We start from the raw sequence: 25190 nt of genomic DNA on the forward strand, positions 1-25190 counted from the left end.
AAAGGGTTGAATGGCTTCTAGTCATAATCCTCAATGTTAGTATTTCAAAACTTGAAAAGGTCTTTAAACGATGCATGGAAACTTAGCCAGCTATGTCGGTGTTTGAATGGAATGGGTATGAAATACCGCCGGCCGCATGGCCGGTGGCTCGATTCCCGTCAGCGGCAGCCCGACAGGAGCAGAGTGCAACGCAGCGGAAGCCCGACAGTCCTGGAAATCCCGATCGTGGATGGGTAAGTATCCACTAACCTAACCCTAACCCTCCTTAGGGGTGCCTAACCCTAACTTCCCCCCCAAGTGCCTAACCCTAAGTCCCCCCCCCGGGGGTGCCTAACCCTCCCTCCCCCTAGCCTAAGTTCCCCCTCCCCCTAGGCTCGCGGCGCCTGGCATCACTACGATCGTGATGCCGGTCTCCCGGCGTCGGGGAAATGCGGGCGTCTACATCTAGATGCCCGGCATTTCACCCTTGCCGGGATAAGACAGTCGGGAAGCTGGCTGCCGGTATATAGGCAGTCGGCTTCCCGATTGCTTCGCGTTAGAATGATCAGCTTGAAACTGTTTTGATTAAATATGAAACTGTATTTAACGTACAAGGTACCATGTAGTGTCTACAGCACCATTCACTGTAACCGTATGTCAGGGCATAAAGTACCATACACTGCGACATACCATAGCACATGGATAGGAAACCTGTGGCACGCCAACTACTCTGGAACTACACAACCTAGCATGCCCAGCAGAGCATAGCGGAGCCTGGTGCAGGGGGGACTGATCGTCCCCCCTGCTGCAGCTGATCTCTGCACATCCAGAGATCAGCTTACTGGTGCTCGAAGGGGAACCAAGTTACCATCCTCACACTCTCAACTGTTGGTGCATGCGCCCTAGATTGCTGTTTGCACACCATTTTGGGGTGCAATTCTGGCAGCGATGTTGCATCATTGCAGGGGGGCCAGAACAGAAGGAGATCTGTTCACAAATGCAGAATGGATCTCCTCTGTAGTCGCCGGGGGACAGAGTGGCTGGTGTCGTCGCATGTAATGCAACCTTGCCAGAGGAAGCACTTCTGGCTCCGGTTGCCTTACATACAACCACGTCCGTTAAGGGGACAAGGGAGCGGAGCAGTGGTGACATGTAGTAAGCTAAGGAGTAACAAGTGCTGGCATACTAATGGAAAAAGGGCGATTTATGAGATTTCTTACCCGTCTTAAGTTTTGTTATTAATATAAGATCTCTGTCCACAAACTAGATGCTGAGAGTTCTCCGTCAGTTGGTTTAGCATATCTTGTGTGAAATTGCTCAGAACAGTGAGCACACTCGTAGATTTCTGTGATGATAAAACTTATGCCTGCATGCTCCTGGAGAGGTGGACAGGGCCGTATTAAAGGCTGAATACAGTAAGGGCGTGTTTGCACCATTGTGAGCAAATGCAGATTTTGCAAAAGCCGTGTGTGTGTGTGTGTGGTCTTGGGCAAGTGCAAATAATGGATGATCCCCAGCATTAGCAAACTGTTTGTTTTTCTTTTTTTCGTTACTTGTACATATGTTGAACTTTTGTGTTTGGCCAAAACTTTGTTCATTTTTGTACATATACTTAGTTTCTACTGTGTTAGGGCAGGTTGTAGCAGTTTTATTGCTGCTTATCAGTGAAAGTGTTTGGAAATAAAATGGTTAAAAACATGGGTGTAAGTGAGCTATTAGTGCATGTGATGTTTGCGTGGCGTAAACCAGAGACGTATATGCTGCTGCATCTTAAGATTAGTTCCCACTTTGCATAGAGCTACAATTGTGGCTCTTTTAATGTTGCACTATTTTTATCGCAATTACAGCCCGCTCTGTATCAGCCCGAGTGCACAATTCTATCCACAGTGGCCTCTTTGTAAGCCAATCTGTAGTCTTTCATTTAGTGACGTTGTTTTATTCCCACCCAATCCCCGTCCTGTTTTTTTTCTAAAGGCCCAGGTGGTTCTTCAAGGAAAATCTCGAAGTGTTATTATAAGAGAACTCCAGAGAACAAATCTAGATGTGAACTTGGCTGTGAACAACCTCCTGAGCCGGGACGATGAAGATGGGGATGACGGAGACGACACAGCCAGCGAATCCTACTTGCCAGGAGGTTAGTGTTGGCTTCCTAGGCCCACCGATTACACATGATTAGGGGTGGTCTTTAGTTCCTGAAACCTAATTGTAATAGGCAATTAAAAGCCTTTGGAAGCTCAGTCACGTTATGTTTACACTTTTATTATTGGATATGTGGCCTCAGTTGGAGGCTTGTTAGTGACTGTAGTGAAATGTCTCATGGCATTCTGTGTTCATATTTTGCTTAATGACGGCTTGTGATCCTTGTGTTTATAGAGGATCTTATGTCACTGCTGGATGCTGACATTCATTCTGCTCACCCAAGTGTCATAATTGATGCTGATGCTATGTTTTCAGAAGATATTAGCTACTTTGGTTACCCATCCTTTCGGCGCTCTTCACTTTCCAGGATAGGCTCATCTAGAGGTAATTCTGTGCCTTTGTCTTCTTAGAAATTAGTCATGTTATGTCCTAGTCTTGTAGCTTTCCCTTGTGATCTGGTTCTCCTATCGAGTATGTAGGTGCAGCACCAGGAGCTCCGTAATGCTGTCAGAAAAGTCCCTTTTAATGGCCCATTCACTCCAAAAGTTTACAAGGATCATATCGGCTTAAGACTCTTAACTGCACAGGCTTCTGTGGACACGTGCTTTATCTGGATGTGTTGAATGGCATGCAAGACCTTTTTTTTTTTTTTTTTTTTTTTAGCAATGTTTCACTTTCAGATTGGTAGAGCATATATCGGATGATCTAAGATTGGTACTCCTAACCTGAAATTGTTATACGTTTACCTAAACTGATTCATAGGTACTGTATGGTAGTGCCAGCCGGTCATTCATGAATTCAAACTTTCCAGATAAGTCACTTTTTGATGCTTATTTCTGCTGTATAACATGCATTAAAGTGCCCTGTAGATGGTCCTTTTTATGTATTTTTTTGGTGTCACTGGTCCATTAAGATGTAATTCTGGAAGCACCCCCTATATTCTGTGGCTTGTTTATTTACACTACATATTCTAGTTTCTGACCCTCTTAGTCTTGCATTAAACATCCCATTTAGGGCTTAACCATGCTTCTTGTCTAAGCTATTATCATTTTTGTTTTTCCTTCAAGACCGATAGTAATATCTTTTTAGATTTCCCCTTGCTGAGCACAGGAGCACATTAATATTTGTAACTAGATTTATAGACCGTAGCAAAGATACATCCTATAGTTCAGACTTTGCTGCAAAAACTTAGTTATGTGACCCTGCATATCAAGAAATGGTAGTAATGGAGATCATTTCTGTTGAGCATACATAAGCTATACTTGCTACTAGGTAAGAAGGGTCTTAAATAGAGATTGGCTTACTTTTATCCCACTGGTGTGACCCAATTGCATACCAGTTCTCCTTCTTCCCTTAGAAAGAGACTCTGAACTGTTGCGTGAACGTGAGTCAGTTTTACGCTTGCGTGAGAGGAGGTGGCTCGATGGGGCCTCATTCGATAATGAAAGGGGCTCCACTAGTAAAGATGGGGAGCCCAGTTTGGACAAGAAGAACACCCCTATACTGAGTCCAGTATCACTAGGAGAAGACCTGCAGTGGTGGCCAGAGAAGGTAATTTTGTTTTTGGTTCACAAGTCACAAAGTATGTTGGTTTGGGATTCATGATCTTAGCAATTGCTACTTGTCTGTTTAAATATGTTACAAATTTAAATATGAAAATATGGCGAGTGTAAAGGTGCGTGTCCACTAACAGACTGTGAAATGACAGCACAATTACAACATTGCAGTCATTTCAGTCTATGCTGTGCCTACACGGAGCGTTCAGTGTAGGTACATCAATCATCCCCGAACATGGGCAATCTGTCATTACCGGCAGATTGACCAGCATGTTCGGGCGATGATTGATGTCGGAAACGACCAGCGGGAGCGCGCATCGCTTGTCGTTTCCGACATTACTTTGCACGATTTGTTCCCCATTACTGAGCGATTGCACGATTACGATGTTGTAAATCGTGCAATCACTCAGTAATGTCACGTAGTGGATACGTGGCATAAGGCGTTCTCCAAAAACCAACACTTAGCTGCACATCATAGGTGTCAGTTGTAGTAGAACAAAGTTGGCATATGGGGGGGAGGGGTTATCACTCAGGTTATTCAAGCTAGTGTTCAAGCCCCAATATTCATTTATTTATATGCTTCTGGGTGACGAGTACTTTGTCATTACAAGAAAATCATTGCATCGTTATATACTGTAGTGGTTTATTATCATGTTTTTGTGCTTAGGATGGAACAAAGTTTATTTCAATTGGAGCCCTGTATTCAGAACTAGTTGCTGTAAGCAGTAAGGGAGAGCTGTATCAATGGAAGTGGTTGGAGTCAGAACCATATAGGAACCCCCAGGTTTGTACTTTACCTTCTTTGGTCAATTTTAGCGGTTTTATCTACAAATGCAATATATTCTCTGCATAACATTAAGCAATAATGCTTCTAAATTAGAGTATGCCATATTGCTAAACATGTACTTGGTGACCCTGGGATGGATGGATGGATTGATGGTTTGTGTGTACCTGCTGTATTTGTCTAAATCATTGACTTGATATTTGGAAGTTCTGATGTACAAAATGACTCATGTTGACAATTTTTGCTTCCCACTACCTGTTTTGTTCTCCAGAATCCTTTGTTACATCATCCAAGAACAACTTTCTTGGGCCTGGCAAATGAAAAAATTGTTCTACTTTCAGCAAATAGCATACGAGCTACAGTCGCTACAGAAAGCAATAAGGTTTGGCCCATTTCAACTCTCTAGCCGGTTTTTTATTTTTATTTATTTTTTTAATAATATTTCTTCAGTGTATGAAACCAGTTCCAACTATCTGCCAAAATGAATGAAAGGAATTGAATGACATCACTTTGTTGCCTTATTGCAGCTTCATTGATTATTTCACATGCAAATCATAAGATATTTATTTATTTTTTGTTAAACTTCTTCTTAAAGACTTGATTCTCCTTCACTTTTTTCCAAACTTCCCAGCACACATTTTGTGTATATATAGATTAAGTTTAATTTACAATCTGACACCTATCCTTTCATAGTCTTGTTCTTGGTAAATTATGGTATGAAACTTACATCATCAAGAATAATTGCAGCTATCAGTCAGAGTATATACAGATTACCCCAACCCACATTTGTCACTTGAGTCTCATGCAGAGTTTCTCAGAATTTGCGCTTAAATTGCATGTGTAAAATGCACCCCCAGAGAAGGCCAATTTCTCCTTCATCCATGGGGGAAACGAGAGTGTATAGTAAGTGGTGTTTGGCCCTTACTCTGCAGCTTAAACTATACCTGACAGGTGGTTTTTTTTTTTTTTTTGTATTATAGTGTTTTTTTTTTTTTTTTTTAAATGTCCTTATGGGATGGCAGCTACTGCTACAGAGGTCTGTCTCCGTTGCGAGAGAGCCTCCAGTGTAGGGAACTTGCTGTCACTTTAGAAAACTGTAGGATACTTGTGCTTGATTTATTCCAGGAGATGTGATTTCTTAGTGGCGGTAGCAAATGCTAAAGTTACAGTACCTAATGCATACACTATCTGTCTGGACAGTGTTATTAATAATATTGCTTTTACCATGTGTGCATATATTTTAATGTGTGTGTATGTATGTATATATAGTCTATTTTTCCATCCACAGGGGACACTAGTCAAGACTGTGAGGTATAGACGGGTGCTGCAGAGTGGAACCAGCACTTTAAAAATTTATAAGTGTGACTGGCTCCTCCCCCCCCCCCCCCCTATGCCCCTCACCAGTTTTTAGAAAAGTGCCTTCGAGGGAGTCGGTCCCTAGGGCACTCTCGAGAATATATTTAATTTTTATTTAGTTTTTTCTTCACAGGCAGACCGTTCGCCCCTGTCTGCCTGTGGGACCCGTCGACGCTTCTTGAGGCACGCACTGGGTCCCTGACCAGTTCTCACCAAGACATCAAGTGAGCAGGGGGCCCGTCGCAGCTGCGTGCGGCTAGGTATGGGTCGGCGGCAATGGCTGGGTGAGTACTGCCACCCTTCCCCGATAGCAGGGGAAGCGCTGGGCTTAAGAAAAGCCGCGGTGTAGGAGCTTCTCCTTAGACAGACAGCTCTGTGTAGATGGCCATTCCAGAGGGGGGGGAGCTTCTCCCCCGGAGTAGAGGCGTGTAATCTTCACTGCTTCCCGCTGTAGAACAGCTTCTGGCTGCCATTAGATGCACAGCTCTGCATGCAGACGCCCTGCGATCAGCACAGCATCACAGCTTCACCAACGCTGCTACAGCAGAATATACCTGTATTGCCTATAAAGGGACAATGAGTTGTTGTGGGGTAATTTGCTGTAACGGAGTCCTATTGAGGGTTTGTGTAACAGTCCTCCCCCTCTATTGCTGTGCCTCTTTTTATATATCTTCCCTCCCTCTTACACTGTGTCTGAGTATAAGTGGAATTTTGCTAGCTGTCGCTGCCACTGAGATAGGAAGGGGTGCTACCTCTAAGGCATCACAAAAACTGTTCACCTGTAAACAGTGTAATTCTAAGTTTACCCAGGCTCGCTCAGGTGGCAATGTATTATGTGACTCATGTGACCCAGGGGATCCCTAAGGACAACCCAGGCCCAGGATTCGCCCCCTTACCCCTTGGGCCACACTCACTGGCGTCATGTCGGATCTCTGCGGAATTAGCAGAATCCCGCAAAGAAAGGGATGCAGCTGAGCCGGCCTGGGCTCAGGCCCTAGCACGCTCTATGGAAAGTTTCGTTCACAGGGTGGGTCCTGGTTCTCAGGTCCAGGTGCTAACTCCGCATCCTCCGACCAGAAAAAGAGCCGTACCGGCGATACTGCAGTCATATGACCGAGTGTCTTTAGTAGATGAAGGAGATCTCTTTCAGGATTCGGAGGAGGACCCTCTTGGTGAGGCTTCCAGGGATGTAGGTTTTCTTGGTTTCCGGATTTCAGCTTTAGCAAAAGCGGCTCGCAGAGCTCTCTGGCTTCGCTACTGGATGCCGAATCTTAAGGTGCCTACACACTTGGTGATGTGGTTACGATGCAATATAGTGTCTGATTTCCACTTGAACTCTCCCCAGCAACTCCCTGGCAGTCGTGGGCATGATTTGGTGTTAAAAACTGTCCAATGTGACAAATGATCTATCCTGCCTCCTAACTATTCCAGTGCAATGTGACTGAGATTGTCAGATCTTGCCCGGCAGATCTGAAGATGCGATGTACGACCTGTGGGGACGCGCATCGTGATCGTGAGTGGGTACTCGCGATTTGGTCATATTTTACACGATTTGTCGTCGCGATGCGTCGGAATCGGGCAAATCGTATAAAATATCACTAAGTGTGTAGGCACCTTAAGAGGGCTGTGGAGGCTTCACCTTTCACAGGGGATATTCTTTTCGGACCGGAGTTGGATAAGTGGAACTCTCAGGCCACAGGAAGCAAATCCACCTTCCTACCATCCTCTTCCTCATCGACCCCGTTACCACGAAGGTCTTATTCTGGGACTTCCTTTCGCTCCTTTAGGTTTCTCACAAAGTTCCGAGGCTTCAAGAGGTAAAGGAGGTGCAGCTGTCCCCCCTCGCCATCATGACACTAAACCTGCCAACAAGCCAGTGGCATGACTGGCTACCAGCCCACCTGGGGGTTCCCATGGTGAAAGCTCGGCTCTCTCTGTTCAAGGAAATGTGACTTCAAACTTGTTCTGACTCCTGGGTTCGAAATCTAGCTTCACAAGGTTACCGTATAGATTTCTCGATCCGTTCTCCTCGTCGTTTTTTCACGACCGACTTCCGACCTCGGAAATGAAGAGAAGGGTGTTACAGCAGGCTACCACAAGGCTCCTAGATTCAGAGGTGGTGGTTCCTGTTCCAAGACACCAGAGGAATTACAGCTTCTATTCAACTTTTTCGTGGTCCCGAGACAGGACAGCTCGGTTCGACCTATTCTGAATTTGAAGTCTCAAAATCTTCACTTGACGTTTTCAGGTTCAATATGGAATCTCTGTGCTCGGTGATGGCAAGTCTGGAGTACATGGTGTCTTTAGATATCAAAGATGCCTACTTACACATTCCCATCTGGGAACCGCATCAAGCGTTTCTCAGATTTGCCATTCAAGATGCACACTATACGTTTCGGGCTCTTCCGTTCGGACTATCTTCGGCCCCCAGGGTATTTATGAAGGTCATGACCACCATAGTGGCTCTTCTTCGTCTTCGGGGGGTCACTATAATCCCGTATCTGGACGGTCTTCTGCTCAAGGCTCCCGTCTCCAACGGCTTCTTCTGGATGTATCCACTTACCACCTGCTTCAGCACGGCTGGATTATCAACTTTCCAAAGTCGCAGTTGGTCCCTACACAGCGTCTCTTATTCCTGTTCCTGGGGATGATTCTGGACATCACTCTTCAGAAGGTGTTTCTTCCGGAAGACAAAGCTGCGGCAATCAAGGAATTAGACTTTTCCTTCAACCTCGTAGAGTCTCCGTGCAACTTTGTATCAGACTTCTTGGCAAGATGGTAGCGGCTTTCAAGGTCGTTTTCACTCTCTGACCTTCCAACTGGATCTCTTGTTCCAGTGGTCGGAATATCATGTCCACATGCACTGCTTAGTGCTGCTGTCTACAGAAACGAGAATTTCCCTTCTTTAGTGGATACAGTCCAACCATCTCCTGGCCGGGAAGCATTTTCGGTCTGTGGAACTGGGTGATTCTGATGACGGACGCCAGTCTCAGGCTGGGGAGCAGTGGTTCTGGATCGTCATTACCAGGGACGATGGTTGGCTCAGGAAGCCCTCCTTCCGATAAATGTTCTGGAACTCGGCAGTTTACAACGCCCTTCAAGACGCCTTTCCTCTCCTTCGGGGGCTGACCAGTCAGACAACGCAACCGCGGTGGTGTACATAAATCGACAAGGAGGAACTCTAAGCCGGGGAGCTATGAGGGAGGTATCCCGCATCCTCCGTTGGGTGGAAAAGCACGATGCGGTGCTATCAGCTGTCTTCTTTCCAGGTGTCAAACTGGGAAGCGGATTACCTAAGTCGCCAGGATCTTCATCCAGGGGAATGGGCTCTTCAGCCTCGGGTTTTCCAGGATCTGACTCAGCGATGGGGCAGGCCCCAAATTTGATCTTATGGTTTCCAGACAAAACAATCAGCTCCCTCTTTATTGCTCCCGCTCCTGGGATCCGCAGGCAGTGGCGGTGGATGAGCTGACAGCTCCGTGGCCGTTCCAGTTTGTTTTTCTACTTCAGGGTCCATAGGGTATCCACAGGATACCTTGGGGTATAGGTGTGACGTCAGTCGCAGGGCACCAAAGAGTTAAGCTTTCAGCCTCCCAGGATGCACTGGGTCCCCCTCCTATACCCCGCCCCCGAGCCAAGGCACCCCAGTTTAGTTTGGTGCCCTGCCGGAGTCGGGTGCACCTGTTGGAGTGGGGGCTAGAAGAGCCCCTGAAGCTTTTTCTTCATGCAGCTGTGGCTGCACATCTGGATGTACAGTATGGACAGTCAGTCCTGACGTCCATGCTGTCTTCCCTACACCCCGCCGGTACCAGAACGCCGGTACTGATCCGGGGATGCTGGTGGGCATCTGGGGTCACAGCTAGTGGTGACCCCAGATGTTCCGGACCATGGCCGGATTCAAGGGGGACAGAGGTAAGCAGCGGGCTCCCTGGGGATTGGCTGCAGCGTGGAGCCAGGCGACCAACCTGTGCTTCCACTACCCCCTGGGACAGCGGACCGCAGCAGAGCGGTAGCGCTGCGGCGTCCCAGGGGTTAAATGCATGCCAGGGGAGCGCGCCTTCCCTGTCTCACAGCCGGCGCCTCCCCCGCTGCACACAGCCCTCTCTGCACTGTGCTGACTGGCCCTGTGTCAGCGCTCCTCCCCCAGGCCAGCCTCCTCTCTGCTCCTCGGCGGCCATCTTCTCCAACGCATGGTGAACGCTGCTGGAAGCACTGGACGGAAGCAACGTGGTCTGGGTCCCCCCGCATACCTCTCCTCCGCTGGGTCAGGTCTGTGTATGCAGCGCTGTGTCCTACCAGGCCCTGAGTCTGTGTAGTTGAGTGATCAGCGCTGTTAGTGCAGGAATTGATTTTCTTTGCATTGTATGTGACTGTGCTAGCGCTACCTGTAACTTTTCTTCTCTAAACTGTCAGCTTTATTACTGTCCCTGTTCTTTCTGCTAAGCCCTTGCGGTGCAGTGCTGCAGGGTGGTCTCTCGCCTATTTAATATATAATTGGTGAGAGGGGTCACATACTTGGTGCCATCATGTCTGAAAGTGATTTTCCCCTCCGGCTACAGTGTACCACGTGTAAAGTACAGTTAGCGGAGGGGAAGGGTAGCGCGGAGGGCCTTTGCCGGCAGTGTTTGTCCATGGCGCGGCCTCTTACGGTTACAGCACCGGTACAGGAGCCGCCCTGGGCTTGTTTCGCTCAGGCGCTAACAGCTTTAGTGGGCCAGTTAGCTCCGCAGCCCGCGTTTACTCCGATGGGTTTGTCCCAGCAGTCTGTGGTGTCGTCACCCATGCAGGGTTTCCCACGACAATTGGTGGTACCCCACAGTCTCCCTATTTCCCCGCTCCCGGTTTCTCAGGAGCCAGCGTGGGTTAACTCCCTGACGAGTTCTGTACAGCACTTGTCGGATGTATTGCAAGGGGAGTCTGTGATGCGGCCTCATAAACGGCCGGTGGCGTCTCTGTCAGCTCCTTATGAGGATGACGAAGGGACGTCTGATGATGGGGAGATTCCAAAGTATATATTCCTGGACTTATTCGGGCGGTCCGCACAGCCTTGGTGATTGAGGACGAAGTTCCCCCAGCGGCTAAGTCTAAATATGCCTTTTTCAAAGATGTGAAGGGCGATGCCACAGTCTTTCCTCTTTCGGGTCAGTTGGTGGACCATTTAGAGGAGGCGTGGAAACAGCCTGGCAAAAGATACCAGCCGCAGAGACGCCTGGCGGTGGCTTATCCGTTCGTGGATAATTATTTTGCTAAGTGGGAATCCCCTCCACAGGTGGATTCTCACGTGACCCGTCTTGTCCGTAGTGCCACATTGCCGATGCCATCCATGTCCTCCCTTCATTAGAGGCTTCTTTTGATTCCGACTGTCCGGTCGAACAGGCGGAGTTGATTGGCAATCTCCGTGATTCGGCCACTTACATCAACGAGGCGGCTCTAGACATTAGTACTCTGGTGTCTAGAATTTCTTCAGCAGCGGTAGCTGCTCGTCGCACCTTGTGGCTGCGATCCTGGAAGGCGGACGCTGATTCCAAGAAGGGTCTGGAAGCCTTGCCGTTTACCGGAGAAGTTCTCTTCGGTCCGGATCTGGATAAGATTGTGGCCACGCTGGCGGCAGCCAAATCGGCTTGTCTCCCGTCGGCTGCTGCTCCTTCTGGTTCTGGACCATCGTCCTTTCGGTCATCTAGGGCCCAGGGCAGGCCCAAACCACAGTCGTTTCCTCGTCAGGCTGGCCCTAGGAAATCGGTCAAGCCTCGGAAGCAGGCATGGAGTACCAGACGTCCGGCCTCCAAGCCAGATGACAAGCCTGCGGCCTGACTGTCCGGGCCTCCCTTTGGGGGATCCCAGGGTGGGAGGCCGCCTGCTGCAGTTCGCCCAGTGTTGGTCGGTCACTACGACAGACACTTGGGTTCTGGAGGTGGTCTCCCACGGGTACGCCCTCTCCTTCCGGCACAGACCCCCGGCTCGATTCTTCACCACGGGTCTACCATCAGACCGGAACAAGGCCACGGAGCTGCGGAAGGTATTGCACACTATGCTCCAGGCTGGAGTTATAGTGCCTGTTCCATTCTCCCAGAGGGGCCAGGGTTTCTATTCAAATCTTTTTTTTGGTACAGAAACCCAATGGGTCGTATCGTCCGATTCTCAACCTCAAAGCACTCAACAAGTCTTTGCGGGTTCCATCATTCTGGCGCTGGAACCGGGGGACTATATGGTGTCATTGGACATACAGGACGTTTACCTGCATGTCCCTATTCTTTTGCGCCATCAACAGTTCCTCAGGTTTGCAATCCGCAGCGACCACTTCCAGTTTCGGGCGTTACCTTTTGGCCTGGCGACAGCACCACGTGTCTTCACCAAGGTGATGGCGGTCATGGCGGCTTCTCTGCGGCTGCAGGGAGTCCGCATGTTGCCGTACTTTGGCGACCTGTTATTAGTGGCGGGATCTCCAGAGCTCCTGTTACGCCACTTAGACCTGACCATTGCCCTGCTGCAACGGCACGGCTGGCTAATCAACTGGCAGAAGTCCACTCTAATCCCGTCTCGGAGGATTCTGCATCTTGGAGCCTTATTGGACTCGGGACAGCAAAAGATCTTCGTGACGGAGGAAAAGATCTCTGTTTTGCAGTCAAGGGTGCGCAGTTGTCTGCACAGCCGCCAGGTGTCTCTACACTCGGCGATGAGGTTACTGGGCTCCATGGTGTCGGTGTTCGACATGGTGGAATATGCCCAGTTTCACTCCAGACCTCTGCAGCACCTGATCCTGTCAAAGTGGAACGGGCTGCCTCAGTCTCTGAAGTCCCAGACGATTGTGTTCACCCCGGAGGTTCGCCTGTCCCTTGCTTGGTGGTTACAGACGACCCACCTCAGCGAGGGACGTCCGTTCTGGATTCCAAATTGGGTCCTGTTGACTACGGACGCCAGTCTTCGGGGCTGGGGAGCAGTTTCGGGTCCACATCTGTTCCAGGGCAGGTGGACTCCGACAGAAGCGGAGCTTCCAATCAATATCTTGGAACTCCGTGCGGTCTTCAATGCTCTCCAGCAGGCACATCGGTTTCTCCAGGGTCACCCGGTACAGGTCCAGTCGGACAACGCTACCACCGTGGCCTACATAAACAGGCAAGGAGGAACCCGAAGCCGGGCGGCTCTCGTAGAGGTGTCTCGGATCCTGGTTTGGGCGGAGCGCAATCTTCCGGCCATATCAGCGGTCTTCATCCCGGGAGTGCTCAATTGGGAGGCGGACTTTCTAAGTCGCCAGGACGTTCATCCGGGGGAATGGTCCCTGCACCCGGATGTTTTTCAACTACTGGTGGACAGATGGGGTCTTCCAGAGATCGACCTCATGGCGTCCCGGCACAACAACAAGTTGCCGGTGTACGGGTCTCGCACAAGAGACGGAGGGGCGTCTCTGGTGGATGCTCTGTCCGTCCGGTGGACGTTCCGGTTCGCATACCTGTTCCCTCCGGTCTCCCTTCTTCCACGGGTAATCCGGAAATTCAAACAGGAAGGAGGGACGCTCCTGTTGATAGCTCCCGCGTGGCCCAGACGGCACTGGTTCTCAGACCTTCAGGGTCTGTCCGTGGACAGTCCTCTGCGGTTGCCGCTACGACCGGACCTCTTGTCTCAGGGTCCTTGTCGTCACCCGGACCTGACTCGGCTGTCTTTGACGGCGTGGCTGTTGAGACTGCCATGCTGAGGTCCCGGGGGTTTTCCAGCTCTGTGGTGCGTACCATGTTGCGAGCTCGGAAACAGTCTTCCGCGAGGATATACCATCGCGTGTGGCATACGTTCTTCCATTGGTGTCGACCGAGAGGTTATGCACCGCGGGAGTTTCGTCTGTCTCGGATTCTCGCCTTCCTGCAAGCGGGACTAGATCATGGGCTTCGCCTTGCTTCTTTGAAGGTACAGGTTTCGGCCCTGTCTGTCTGGTTTCACCGTAGGATTGCTACAATCCCGGATGTGCGCACCTTTATGCAAGGTGTTGTCCGCATTCAGCCGCCCTTTGTTCCACCTGTGGCGCCTTGGAATTTGGCTGTGGTCCTGAGGGCTCTCCAAGGACCGCCGTTTGAACCACTGGGCTCAGTGGATCTTAAATGGCTAACAGCCATTCTGGTAACTCTGAACTGGCCTCGCAGAGCCTGGTTCTCACTTAAAGATGCTTCTTGCAGCGAATCCTTGGCCACTGCCTCTTCGTCCAGACCTCCTTCAACAAGGTCCTTTTCTCTACCCCACCTTACACAGACTGCATTTGAGGGCGTGCTGTTGAAACCGCGATCTTGAAGCGGAAAGGTTACTCCTACCATGATCCGGGCTAGGAAACCTGTGACCTCGGCCCATTGTTACCGGATTTGGAAGCCTATTTTAGCATGGTGCGAAAGACTGGGGTTTCATATCTCTTTTCGTTTGGGCCGTCTTTTGCAGTTCCTTCAGTCAGGTCTGAATGCGGGCCTTCGATTGGGAGCATTGAAGTTTCAGCTCTCCGTTTTCTTCCAACGGAAATTGGCGTTGTTTTCCGAGGTTCAGACTTTTTTTTTTTTTTTTTCTTTCTACAGTCAGTCCTTCGCATTCAACCACCGTTTGTTCCTCCGACTGCCCCTTGGGATGTTAACTTGGTTCTTTATTTCCTTCAGTCTTCCGTATTTGAACCTTTGGAGACTGGTTGATTTAAGATATCTTTCTTGGAGGATGGTTCTGTTGCTGGCCTTGGCATCAGCCAGGAGAGTCTCGGAGCTTGGAGCGGTGTCATGCCGCTCTCCCTATCTGATTTTGAATGCGGATTGGGCAGTCCTGCGTACTCGCCCTGCCTTCTTGCCTAAGGTGGTTTCTTCTTTTCATATGAACCAACCTATTGTGGTCCCAGTTTTGAAAGAGGACCTTCCGTCCTCTCATTCCTTGGATGTGGTGCGGGCCTTGCGTATCTATGTAGACCGGACGGCTACGTTGCGCAAGTCCGATTCCTTTTCTGTTCTGTATGAAGTGGTTGAACGAGGGTGGCCTGCTTCTAAACAGGTTCTGGCTCGTTGGATACGCCTGACTATTCATCAGGCTTATTTAGCAGCATCGCGGTCTCCAGCTTCCATTTCAGCACATTCTACGCGTTCAGTTGGGCCATCTTGGGTGGCTGCCCGAGGAGTTTCGGTTTCTCAGCTCTGCCGAGCGGCCACTTGGTTGGGGACTCGTATGTTTGTTCGTTTCTACCGGTTCGACACTTTTGCGGCTTCTGATGCTTAGTTTGGTTGTTCAGTTTTGCAGGTGTCACAGCGCTCTCCCAACCGTCTGGGTGGCTTTGGGACGTCCCCACAGTCTTTGACTCTAGTGTCCCCTGTGGATGAAAGAGAAAACAGGATTTTGGTACTTACCGTTAAATCTGTTTCTCTGATTCCACAGGGGACACTGGACGCCCTCCCTGCTCTACTGTTCTGTTTTTGTTGTGGTGTCACTGCTGTGTTCTTGCAGTTTGTTACTGTTCTTAATTTCCTGCTGCTGCTTCAAATTTTTTCCTCATTCTCTAGAGGTTCTTCCTCCCCGTCTCCTCTTTTTTCTAACTGAAGAGGTGAGGGGCATAGTGGGGGAGGAGCCAGTCACACTTATAAATTCTTATAGTGCCGGCTCCACTCTGCACCCGTCTATACCCCAGTCTTGACTCCAGTGTCCCCTGTGGAATCCGGGAAACCGATTTAAAGGTGAGTACCAAAATCCTGTTTTATATATATATATATATATATATATATATATATATATTTTTTTTTTTTACACTGTCCTTTTTGTGTTAGGTTGCCACATGGGTTGATGAGACACTAAGTTCTGTAGCTTCAAAATTAGAGCACACTGCCCAAGTGTTCCCTGAGCTGCAGGGAGAGAAGATCGTCTCCCTGCATTGCTGTGCTCTGTACACCTGTGCGCAGCTGGAGAATAATCTCTATTGGTGGTGAGTAGAACTACTGTGTTCTGTCTTGTAAACACTTAAACTGGCTACACATGCTGCGGTGTTGGCCAGTTGGCCTGATATCGCAGTCTGTCTGATCTCAGAACAAGCTGGATAATAACTTGATCAAAGTTCTGTATGATGATTAGTTGGTATGTTGATAAATGCTGTAACTGACTCAGTAAGGCCAGATGTTTAGGTACTTGTGTGAGGCAGCTCAGGTGGTGGTACCTGCGGTAAGTGAACGGCATGGTAAGAGCCTCCTTTCGGGCAGCTGATGGGCACAAAACATGGTAAGTGCTGTTGATCTGATTTATAAAAAAAATATAGTGGTAATATAGTATGTTTGTTTATAATATATATTCTTTTTAAGTTTTACACATACATAATTCTCTCCAGCATTGATATTGATTAGTATACATTCATGCCGTTGGTGGGACTTCGGAAAAATTAGTACTAGTGAGTTGTAAGCCAGTGACCTGTCTCTCATGTCATGGAACATTACTGCAAAGATACGTTCTCTAGTTGGGTGAACCTCCGATACATATGTAGTGACTGAGGGGGTGATTAAATTGTTTTTGCGTGCCCTCTCGTGCCCATGCTCCTGTTTAAAATGACTGGGTCTTCTTTCAATTGTTGGGTGGAACCCCCATTACTTTTCGCACATGTGGCTTCCAAATGCGTAAAGCGACTAAACCAGTCTAAACTACTGGGCGAGCTGCTGAAAGCGCCGTTTGGGTGCCCAAAGCCTTTTCATACATTTCTTGAATAACTCCGTCCAGAAAAAACAATTTAATTCCTCCCTCAGTGTCTTGAGAGTGTGAATGGTTTGTAGTCTAATGATGGATTGTCCTTCTCTAGGGGAGTTGTACCTTTCAGCCAGAGGAAAAAGATGCTTGAAAAGGTGCGGGCGAAAAATAAAAAACCCAAATCTAGTGCTGGAATTTCTTCAATGCCAAATATCACCGTTGGTACCCAGGTGAGAACTGTTCTACTTGTATGTAAGAAAAATCCAACCTTTAAATATGTACATCCTTGTTACAGAGGACATAGTAATATTTTTCTTAAAGCTAAATGTGTTGTCCATCCTTGGGCATCGCTTCCCCTGGACCATCTGTTACCTGACTGCACGGCTTGTGTGAATGCACCACTGCAGCTCACAGTGCAGGAGGGGTTAATCCGGCCATTCCTATGCTTGGAGCAAAGTATTACTTCTGACTCATATGGTAGATAGTGTTATTCCACTGGAAGTAAGCACCATGAACGTAGGGCTCACTATAAGACACTGTAATAAGTTTCCTCCATTTTTTTTATTCTGTTTTAAACTCTTCCAAGTGTTACCAGACGGGGTCAGGTTTACCAAGTGCCTCAGACACCTGACGTCGTGCCCGATTCTCACTTCGTTTTTGTGTGTGAGATTTTGTTTCCTGACTTTGTCAGGCGGTTGGTCTGTTTATATTGCGCCCTTCTTAATTTCCTCCATTGTCCATTTCTGCTGTAGGATATACTGGTGGTTACCCTCCATGTAGTGGCGCGGTGCTCATACATTAAGTGTTGAGGCACACAGCGATGATTTGTTCCCTTAATAGCATTTGCTATGCTGCATGCACTGACGGCAGAGGCCCAGTGTTTGCGGAGTACGGTTAGGTCCAGACACACACTGATAAATACCAATAAGCACTGCGAGTGGTTACGTTTTAACAAGCCATTGTTTCACGTGCTTCAGTGGTCACTTACGCATCCCTCATGCATTTACTTGCAGTTAGTGGCATAAGATAAGTTTTGAAAAGAAACCACACGCCCAAATTCTAAAAAAACAACAAAAAACAAAAAAAAAACAGTTCCCGAAACATTGGTTTCTATTTTTAGACCTGTTTGTGTCTTGCACCAGCGTTACACACAGCAAAAACATGTGCGACACCAGTGGGTATGAGACTGTACAAGAATTTAAGGGCAGCCAATAACACACGTGTGTGCGTGTCCTTTTGTACCTACCTGGCCATATCTGTTATGGAATATCATCCTGGTATAGAGAGATGGCCAGAATACACCTGTACTGTTTGTATGCACCTCACCTCTCTCTCACACTAAGGTAAATGGACTGAGACTTCTCTCTCCTAGCGGTGGGAGATGTTACTATCCGGATCGTATCGCCTTCATGTAGGAACACCTATGAAATATTACATTAGGTTCTGGATGTGAATGTTCTATTTATTCTTAATATGTGACATCCCAGGGGGTCAATCTACCAAATGCAGTCTGAAGGGTTACTACCATGTGAGATCTGTTCTGGCTGCCATTCACATGTCTTGTCTGTATAGTCCGGTTACCGCATGCGAGCTTGTCCTGTCTGTGTTATCACAACGACGAGCTGTTATCGTACAGCTGTGTCATGTGTATGATCAGAGGGATCTTTATCGTCCATGAGCTCTCATTAGAAGTACGTCACCCGACCTTGTGTCTCAGCAGCCATGACAGTGCTTTATAAGATCTCCCCGCCTCGCATGGGGGTATTTTTAATTGAGTCTGTGCCAGTTTTAATAGTCATGTGAAAACGTTGGTAAAAATTTTAAATCCATCCATGTCTTTTACGTGAAGAATGTGTATAGGCCTGTAACATGTCACTCCGCAGTGTTGTAAAGTACTAATGGAAGGGAACTTGTCTTTACATTAATCTCCTCTGCCCAGCTCTTATTATGGAACTTCCAAAACTACCTTGTATAAAACGCTGAGGAGAAGAACTGAGAAATGACCAGCCTGCTTTATAACATGTCACCTATTGTATCACTTTCAGGAGAAAATGAAGGCTTATATAAATATACCCTTGTTTACACATTACATATTGCCCCTTCACTCTGAGGAGAAAATGGCAGGAAAACAGGTAACCCTCTGATACAGTGTGTTTTACTACTACACAATGTAGTGTCATTCCTGTAAGATACTAATTCTGACAGTCCCACCTCTTCAGGAGCGCAGTGTATAATGAAGTCCTATAACAAACCTATATCCTTATTAGTCAGGTCACTCGTGCTCATTGTAGGGTGGTCTTACATGATGTGCCCTAGTTTTATTGTAAGCGGGAAATTGTTTCCTTCACTTCCCCGCTCCGGATTTATTATAATTTATATGCATACAAACATGGGGAGAACATGCAAACTTCACACAAACCCCATATGCCTCCTTGAAGCCCAGAGTTCACTCCCTTGAATATCTCCCCTAGAGGTAGATGTGGTTTTCTGTGTGTGATATAATCTCCTAAGAACAGGTAGAACCTAGTACCCTCCGGCTTTACCTGTAAAATATGTCAGTGTTACCAGAGTGCGCTCACTCCAGTATCGCTTAACTGCCATTAATGAACTTCATTATATGACCTGATATAATCCCGTTTGTATAAAGGAGACCAGAAGAACCATTTACATAGATAACAGAAAACGGTCTCCTGTGTTAGGGAATCTGGTCTGCTGTCTTCAAGGCACTGTACAATCTTTCTAACCTGACCATCCTTTACTAAAGAAGGGTTATGACTCTCAAAAGGAAATGAATTAGTGGCTATAACATGTCTGTTATATATTCCATTTACGTAGCTGCCTAGTTTGTTTGGTGCTTATTTTGTTATTTCAGAAATCCGCCTAATATACAGGATACTGCAGTAATATGTGGCTCATCCACAGCTCTGTTTTCTGGGCATTACTCATCCTGTGTTTTTTGTCTTCAGTTAATCTGTTCCAGACTTAAGGTGCCCACACACACATACTGACTTTTCATCCAATTTGGCAAATTTCGACAGATCAGGTAAAAAATGGCCAAATCGTGAGTTTCTACTCTTGATCACGATGCCGATGCACGTCCCTGCTCGTCGTACCTCGCATCTTCAGATCTGCCGTGCTGTAGGGCAGATTAGCCAATCTGGGATACAATGCACTGGCTGCAAGATAGATCTTAAGTCAGATTGGACATTTTTAACTCCAAATCGTGACCACGACTGCCTGGGGAGAGTTCAGGGGAAATCGTGTACATCGGCTGATTGGGAGCAAGTCAGTATGTGTGTGGGCACCTTTATAAAGGGAAAACGTAGGCACTGTGTAATTGTTTTAATATATATATATCAATATATGTATCTTATCATTTTTTTTTTTTTTTTTAACAGCATAAATGTTGCATGTGTCTAATCTAGATTGTGTGTGTGTATTGCATATTGACAATATGGATATTGTAACTCATGATGTATCGTAGACACTGCTTTTACATGTGTGTGTTGAAAACCTTAAGGTTGACACTGTTAATCAGTTCAGTCTAATTTAATATCCGCATGAGATCCAAGTAAATGGGTTATTGTAGCTCAGTTGGCCTCCTTATACATTACTAAGGAGAAGCAGATGCGAGAGTGATAAGATGAGGCTTACAGATGTGACACCTCTAGTTCAGAGGATGGGATGAGGCTATAGCACTGTGTGATGTGCTTAACCGTAATGAATTGCTATATATGTATCATAGTGGTGATTATGCTGTAGCACGCATGTCTGATGATTTGCTGGTCATGGTTCTATTTGGGCCTTCGCTGTTTCTTTTAATCTCTGTGTTGAAATTGGGGTGAAAATTTTTCTTTGTGGAAGCAAAGTAAAAAAGATATAGAAAAGTAGAAATAATGTTTCGTGTACACAGTAACTTCTGCCAGTATGCCATTTTCATCATTACTAGGGAATGCCTGGTCAGGTTGTCCCGCTAACAGACTGATGGGGGCACTATTCAATTAAACGTGAATTGAATAGCGCTGGGAAGGAGCTCCCGGAGCTATTCAATTCAGCACTCTATGTCGGAGAAAGCTCAATCTCGTGCCTTAAACATGGTGTTTAGTTGCGAGAATGGGCATTCTCCGACTTAACTGCCCGAAGCGATGCTGTTTCCACCACGCTAAGGGCAGAAAACAGCTTCGCGCCTGTAGTTTTGTCGGATTTCTGCTCGTACCCCAGGAGGGGTGTGAGATGAAATCCTTAGTCGGGCTTAACAGCATGCTGAATTGAATAGCACCAGGAGCTCATTCCTGAGGCTATTTAATTCGCGTTGAATTGAATCGAGCCCAATGTTTGTACAACGTTTGGCCATTTGTGACTTTTGCACAGTGACTTATTAGTTCCTGAAATGGTTTACCTGAAAATATGGATATGTATTTAAGCAGCTGTTACCCATTAGGAGTGTGACACTGTGATGCCACGTTTGCTGAGGGAGAGGAGTAGAGAGTTGCCTGCTGTAGGATGCAGTAGTAGTACATAGCCAACGTGAAATCTGTGCTACAGTGTCGTGCAGACCTTGCCAGGGGTTATCTGTTTCTTCTAGTTCTGCACAATGGCAGCAGGGAGGATGCTTATCCAAACAATTTTGTAATGGCCCAGGCAACGCTTGAGCATTGGTGACCAGGCTGCATCCTTCTTCTTCCTGTCTTTGCTGTTTGGCTGTAGGAGTTTGCCAGTCATGGTAGCTGAGGGTTTCTGCCTGACATGTTACAGGTTGCCTGGGATCTTTTAATGTTCTTTAAAGATTTTGCTTCTTTTGATATTTTTGTTCATGCAACATGTTGTTTTTCTTCTCCATTGTCTCCTCTTTGCAGACAGTGCCATTTTTATTTTTCCTTCCTATCATACAGCGTTTGGGGCATCTGAAAAAGGGATTGCTTTATCATTCTTTCCTTTTCTTGGGAGTTAATTGTGGGACTCCAAACTTCCCACTCAGTGCCACATTTGCAATTTTATAGGGTCGATTCCAGTTGGTTCGGCTCTAGCAGTCTTGCAAGCTGCACTTTACTTGTTAAGTTGCGAGAGTGCGCATTTTCCAACTTCACTTATTATAGTCGGACTAAACAGTGTGCTGAATTGAATAGCTCCAGGGCCAATGCGATGAATTGAACCGGCCCCTATGTTTTTGCCCTGGAATGATAACCTCTGGTCTCTCTGCAAAATATATATATATTCCTACAAGGCATTGGGAGGAGCTAAGCTATTTTAGGAGACATCTCGCTGGAGTTCAGGCCTAGGGTGCTGTTTGTCCCCAATTAGCTATGAAGAAAAGGATTGACTCGCTCTATTGATTAGGATGGACTGATTGTCATTCTGTACTGTGAGCTGCAGCAGGTGGTCTGGTTACTGGTTTCAGGTAATGGTGGGTGGAAGTCCTTTTTCAACCAGGAGTGATGTAGGAGAGTGGTAAAAAAAAAATACAAAAAATTTTGAGTGACTAAGTAATGGTTTATTACCTCTAAATTATTTAAATTTGTTTGAATGCACTGTTGCTGAAAACTGGTCATTTTAACACGTTTTTTTCTTTTTTTTTATTCTTAAATTGTAAATTTGTTTTTAAAGCTGTACAGAAGATGTCACCAGTGCTGTTTGTTAATTATTGTCTTTCATTAGGTCTGCTTAAGAAATAACCCACTTTATCATGCGGGTGCTGTGGCCTTTTCAATTAGTGGTGGAATTCCGAAAGTCGGGGTCTTGATGGAGTCTGTGTGGAATATGAATGACAGCTGCCGGTTCCAACTGAGATCCCCAGAGAGCCTAAAAAACTTGGAGAAATCGAGCAAGACCACAGAGGCCAAGTGAGTGGAAGGATTTTTTTTTTTTCATTATTGGTTGTCTATCATTATGTAGTTTTGGATCTTTCTCAGAACACTTTTTTTTTTTTTTCCCCGAAGGCCTGAAAGCAAACCCGAATCTGTAAAAACCGAAATGGGACCTCCCCCATCTCCAGCATCCACCTGTAGTGACGCATCTTCCATTGCCAGCAGTGCTTCCATGCCATACAGTAAGTCTGTGACTTACTGTTTCTGTTCATTAAGTAATGCATAGTCAGTGCAGGGTGGCAGCACATTCACATCTTGGCACCCTCTGCAAGTCTCGCTTGTATACAACCAGGTTTTTGTTTATAGTGTACTTGACTCTGAATTGGCTACACTGAATTGAGGAGAAAAACTGTTTGTTTTATTTTGAGAGGGGGGGGGGGGGGAATAGCATGCTGTGCTCCCAATTAAAATGAGTGCAATACCAGTGTTACTGTAAAAACCTTTACTTACACACTACAATAAGTAGGAATTTTTAAGAGCGACTATGGTGCAAATAAGCTCCAGATATTGCTAGTTTCATCACATTTTTGAATTCTATCATCTTGTTGAATCTTGAGATGGGGAGGGGTGTAATGGCTAATTATATCGGGTCACCCGTTACGTGCTGTGAGGTCAATGCTGCTTTCTTTCAAGAGCGAAGACGATCCACTCCTGCTCCCAAGGAAGAAGAGAAGGTCAACGAAGAGCAGTGGTCACTTAGAGAGGTGGTGTTCGTTGAAGATGTCAAGAATGTTCCCGTGGGCAAGGTTAGTAGCTGCTTATCCACTGTTCTGTAACGTGTACGCATTGACATGGCCTGAGAGCTGTGCTCTGTTGTGCGTCCATAGAAACGACTATGGCTCCTGCTATTTTGTTTTAGGTACTGAAAGTTGATGGTGCCTATGTTGCTGTGAAGTTTCCCGGCACATCGAATAATACAAACAGCCAATGCACTCCCGGCTGTGACCCCGACCCATCTTCTCTCCTCCAAGACTGCAGACTGCTGCGGATTGATGAACTCCAGGTACGTTTTACCACTTCACTGCCTATATTAGTACTCATTGTGCACCTACTATCTCAGCTATCTATATAGATAGGGAAGATGTTCTTTATAGCTGTATCTTTAGAATAATTCTGTACATTACTGTAAAACTCATTATAGTATAGTTTGCCTGCTTTCCATAACATGACATAATTTGATACTTGTAATAAGTATATGTTAATGTTACTTGATTTCATATAAGCTTTTAATACAAAATTGAATCTTAACATTAAAGGGTTTCTCCTAATTTTTATTTAAGGCCATACAAGTCTGCTCCTACTTTAGTTGATCTTACAGTGTAAGTTTCAAACATAGACGCACACTGGGACAAGCTGGTTATAGAAGTTCCTAATCTTTCTAGTACAGATATTGGAATACAAAAGGGGGAAACCTGTGTTCTCCCCATATATTCCCCAAAGCCAGGCTGGGGAGGGGATAGAGCAGTAATGAATGATCAGGTCTGAAATGTGGTTATTTAAAAATAAATATCAATAACTTTGACTGGGAAACCTGTTCTAGGTGGTGAAAACAGGTGGAACGCCTAAAGTCCCAGACTGTTTCCAAAGGACTCCTAAAAAGTTGTGCATTCCTGAAAAAACTGAAATCCTTGCCGTGAATGTAGATTCCAAAGGTAATGTCATTAATATTGCCACTTTAGTGGCCGTTTCTTTGTAGGTATGCTGGCAAGCTCATTGGGGGGTGGATTGAAATCTTAGTATTCCATCCATCAAAGGCAAAATAAATAAATAATATATATATATATATTTTTTTTTTATTAATTTGGAAGTTTGCATGTTTGCTAGAGTTCATCCCACACAGCAAAAAGTATTGTCATATATATGAAGGCTTAATAGGCCTAGCGCTACTTTGATTCATTTACTCAAATATTTTTACTTCTATGATGGCAAGACCTATGTTCTAATACTTATTGTAGTAAAATATAATGCAGTGATTGTCATATGCATAAAGACCCATTCATTCACCCATACATAAAGTGAGCCAGTTGCTGGCAACCATTGTGGGCTGAATCAATATGAGCATGCAGAATCCAGTGCAAACTCCTGATCTGGTTCAGGTAAATGACATGACTCCTGATTGGCTGCAGGTGATCATATGTGATTCAGCGGTGGACAATGAGCTCCAGCTGTTAAACTCCACATCCCAGAATGCCCTGCAACAGTTTTTAGCATGGCCATAGCTAAACTGTGGTAGGGCATGCTGGGACTTATAGTTGTGCAACTGCTGGGGGGCTGCTTATTTGTCCACCTCTGGATTAGATGTAAGGCGACTTTGTGCTGTATGAGTAAGCTGGTTATCTGAGATAGCAATAACACCTGTATATGCATCATATAAAGAACAGTGTCCAAAAAAAAGGTTTCTACTAGCGCCGTGTTTGGGATATTGTCCATAGCGCAGTACTGCCCAGCAGGCATGTTTCAGTTAGCTTTTAGCCCCCTCCAGGCCCGCGTGATCTGGGAGGCTCAGAGCCACACATGCTGTAGTTGTTTTTCAGTGCTGCAATGTCTATATTCGGCTCCCTATTGTGAACAGCAAATATTCTTTGTATTGTGTCTAGCATACGGCTGTCTGCTGTTTAGGGTGCCAACAGGGCCTCAGGTTTGAAGATATCAGCACAGGGTTTAAATGCGCATCTCTCCCGAGACGCGCATTTCCCTCCTTTTGATGGTTACAGTCCTCATCTGTTGGTCGGCAGTTTTAAATCTGGGATTTGGTCCTTTTAACGACGTACGTCAGTCTCGGGCGGGGGAGCAGTGGTTCTGGGACATCATTACCAGGGCCGTTGGTCGTGTCAGCAGGCCCTT

General features: G+C 46.5%; 1 protein-coding gene across 2 annotated transcripts in view; it reads left to right on the forward strand.

The window, feature by feature from the left end:
* The window catches only part of UBR5 (ubiquitin protein ligase E3 component n-recognin 5), a 162981-nt gene that overhangs the window by 38044 nt on the left and 99747 nt on the right, over window positions 1-25190 (forward strand). Inside the window, exons 7-19 of one of the 2 annotated variants that reach the window (XM_088442666.1) lie at window positions 1954-2113; window positions 2353-2502; window positions 3458-3669; window positions 4342-4458; window positions 4730-4840; window positions 15582-15736; window positions 16595-16712; window positions 18528-18614; window positions 22138-22322; window positions 22419-22528; window positions 22980-23092; window positions 23206-23349; window positions 23887-23998. In XM_088442666.1, the coding sequence (XP_088298792.1) occupies window positions 1954-2113; window positions 2353-2502; window positions 3458-3669; window positions 4342-4458; window positions 4730-4840; window positions 15582-15736; window positions 16595-16712; window positions 18528-18614; window positions 22138-22322; window positions 22419-22528; window positions 22980-23092; window positions 23206-23349; window positions 23887-23998 (1774 nt within the window). The remainder of the gene's footprint in view (window positions 1-1953; window positions 2114-2352; window positions 2503-3457; window positions 3670-4341; window positions 4459-4729; window positions 4841-15581; window positions 15737-16594; window positions 16713-18527; window positions 18615-22137; window positions 22323-22418; window positions 22529-22979; window positions 23093-23205; window positions 23350-23886; window positions 23999-25190) is intronic. The other variant, XM_088442667.1, reaches the window with a different exon arrangement.

This window comes from Taudactylus pleione, unplaced genomic scaffold, assembly GCF_031769625.1.
Source record: "Taudactylus pleione unplaced genomic scaffold, aTauple2 ptg000314l, whole genome shotgun sequence".
Lineage (NCBI taxonomy): Eukaryota > Metazoa > Chordata > Amphibia > Anura > Myobatrachidae > Taudactylus > Taudactylus pleione.